Source organism: Bombus vosnesenskii, unplaced genomic scaffold (assembly GCF_011952255.1).
Source record: "Bombus vosnesenskii isolate JDL3184/JDL3185 unplaced genomic scaffold, Bvos_JDL3184-5_v1.1 scf7180000013363, whole genome shotgun sequence".
NCBI classification, from domain to species: domain Eukaryota; kingdom Metazoa; phylum Arthropoda; class Insecta; order Hymenoptera; family Apidae; genus Bombus; species Bombus vosnesenskii.
Window position 1 is genome coordinate 5,212 of NW_022882996.1, and position 3,066 is coordinate 8,277.

The 3,066-nt window shown below is 44.7% G+C and overlaps 1 protein-coding gene across 1 annotated transcript; it reads left to right on the top strand.

Moving 5' to 3' along the window:
- The first annotated feature begins 1,024 nt into the window (after positions 1-1,024).
- On the top strand, positions 1,025-2,624 carry LOC117237241. The gene is made up of 2 exons (XM_033501005.1): positions 1,025-1,411; positions 2,157-2,624. The coding sequence occupies exons 1-2, from the start codon at positions 1,025-1,027 to the stop codon at positions 2,622-2,624; spliced, it is 855 nt and encodes a 284-aa protein (XP_033356896.1).
- Positions 2,625-3,066: the final 442 nt, after the last annotated feature.

The following is a 3,066-nucleotide window of genomic DNA, read 5'->3' on the forward strand; positions in this document are numbered from 1 at the left end:
TTGTATGCTTGTATCTATATTTATTATATGATGATTAGGATTAGGGCCGTGTAACGAATCTTCATTTGGATTAGACATTGTCGTTATGCAATAGAGAAGATATTTACTAGTACAAATATGATTATTACAGAATTTGACAAAAAGCCGTAGTAATTAGTTACTCGAGATGCTAATGACAATGATCCTAGGTTCAATAACGAATCCACGGTCAACGGGATAACAAAATGCTCTTTCTTCCAAAGTCCAAGTTGTACTCAACTTGCTTGTCTACGGTACAAGTATAACTAAACTAACTCTTTGTTAAAACGTGGAATATCCACCGAGCGTAAAGACGCTCAGTAACTCACTATTACGACCTTACGAGAGAAAGACTTTCCGTCGCGAAGATGCTGCAGAGGAAAACTATGATGGGGTGTGTCTAAGGACGCGAGATCATCGGATTCGTGGAGAGATGACTTCGTTCGGAATGTGAGGGAAATTGACGTTGCTGTTAATTGGTCAATTTCCATGTCACAGTTTCCTGTTGAGTGCTGAAGCGTTCAGATGTGTGTCTAGTGTCCTGTGAAGTTCACAGAAAAACACCTGACGCCCACCCGTCGAAAGTGAATCGAAACAGACTCAATCCAAGTGTTTCTTAACCAACTAGTTGAAAATTCAACGCTGCTAACCTCTGATCCGAATCATAGCCTCTCGACTCGTTATTTCAAATTGAATTAACTAAATCGATGATGGCCCAAGTATCTCGACCAGACTCTTTTGAGAAAAACCACAACTGCACCGCTCCACCGCCTCCGTGGCGAAAGGACAATATATCCCTCCTAACAATCGACACTAAAAACGTTAAAAAGCGTAAACTAGAACCAGTTAAAACAAACGCAAACACTAGCCAGAACGAACAGTCGATAAGCGGTGTAACTGCCTATAATAGATACGCAATACTAGAATCCACAAACGACTCCATGGATATAGCTGAAACACCAACTAACCAACTTCCCTGGTCTGGGTGGATACGTTTAGTAAGACCATGACAGTAGGCGAATTCTGTAGGGCTCAGAGAAGTGCTTTAATAAGTACCTCTACGGCCTACAGAACGGTTTCGCATGCGGCGTTGTGCGTGTTGACTGGGACCATGCCCATTCATATTAGGGTCCGGTGGCGAGGGAGAATCTACGAGGTTCGGAAGAAATTGGCTCGACCAGACCTCGGTGGTCCTGATGTGCTCCTAAATGAGCTCCATCTGTACGAAGAAGAAGCGGTGGAGGAGTGGAGAAGGGAATGGACTAAGTCCAATGCGAATAATTGGACGAGGAGGTTGATTGAAGATGCAGCCACCTTCCGGAAGAGGAAGAGAAACATTGATCACTATACCATGCAGCTGTTGACTGGACATGGTATCTTCAACACGTACAGGGTTAGGATTAACAGGGAAACCGTTGACAAATGTTGAAATTGCGATGCGTGTTCAGATGACGCTGAGCATGCCCACTGAAGTGTCCAAGATGGGCATTCCAGCGTACCACTCTGGAGAATGTTGTTGGCGACACGTTTACAGTGAATAATATAATCTCATTGGTGTTGGCCGACGACCATACCTAGGGCTGTTCCGGAGCTTCTGCGGGACAGTGATAAAGGCGAGATAGGCGCAAGAAAGCGCCAAAGGTGGAGCTACCAGAAGAAGCTACTAGAAGAAGGAGCTACACGCAGGGTCTGCGTGTGGCGAGCCACGGGACAGAAATCGTTGGAATGTTTACTGTCGCGTGCCGCCACATGTATTTCTTTTAAGGGGAGCTATAGAATTATACCATACCTTTGTTAGACAAAGCGGTCATCCCGTGACCGCGGCTACGTTCGGCGACTGGCTGTCGCCTCGAGCCCAAGCTCATTATCACAACACGCGAACAATTACAATCGGATTGAATAACTACAATTGTTTAATTACAGCTATAGTAAACTCTAGATTACAACTAGATGTTGCGGGGTTATCCAAAATTCCAAAGACTCCGATGTTCTTTCATCTCCGACATATATATGTATAGCTGTTGTGTGTGAAATAAAGTAAACTATTTGTATTTCTGAATCCTCTTTATACTTTAACAAAACCTAAATAGGTGCAAGCTTGCACAAGAGTTATTAATGCAGTGCGGATGTGAGAATAGGGTAGACGTAGTATTCAACTCCGAACCGTATATACACCCTATTGGTGCAATAATACGGTCGGGGATGCACCACTACGGGTTACCCTATTCAATGGAAGGCATGCGGTAAGTGAGGCATTGGTTAGCAAGGAGGGATTGGTCGGCATTAAAGTGGAGGACACGATGTGTATCAGTGGGTATTGTTCTCCCAATGCGAGTAAGCAGGAGTTTGACGGATACATAGGGGAACTGGAGGTGGTGATAAGGGACAGTAGGAGAAGAGCTCCGAAGCTGTTAGTGGCCGGTGATTTTAACGCGAAATCCATGATCTGGGGTGGTAGGTGGACAGAGCCTAGAGGGACATATCTGCAGGATATGCTGACAAGGAACGAGTTGATGCCGATTAGGACGACGGGGTTGTACTTCTTCGTTAGGAATAGATGTACTGGCTTCCCAGACATTTTAAATGTTAATAGACGAATGAGTTAGAGTTGGAAAAAGATTTCTGTTATGTTAAGTTAAGATACTGGTACTCTGCCTCTGATCGCCTGTATTTATTACATGAATTTTCGAGTAATTGCAAGAAGCCAGCGCGGGGTAGTTTTAGATATTCGACAAAGAATATTGACGAGGGAAAATTCCTGAGGAGGCTCGACGGTAACTTGAACTTTATGGCGAATGACGAGGCGACACACGGCGTTCATTTCCAGAGATGTCTGGAGCGAATGTGTGCCGATGAGTTGAAAAGGATCTTCCAGCCGCGTGGCAGGCGCAGTATTAATTACTGGTGGAACTAGAAGTCGTCCGGGTTGAGAAGGGTAACTCTGAGATTGAGAAGAAGGGCGCAGCTGGTAGAGATAATGCTGACCAAATGGTAACTGAGTTTATGGAGGCAAGGAGGAGACTAAGAAGGACGATTGAACGCTGAAAG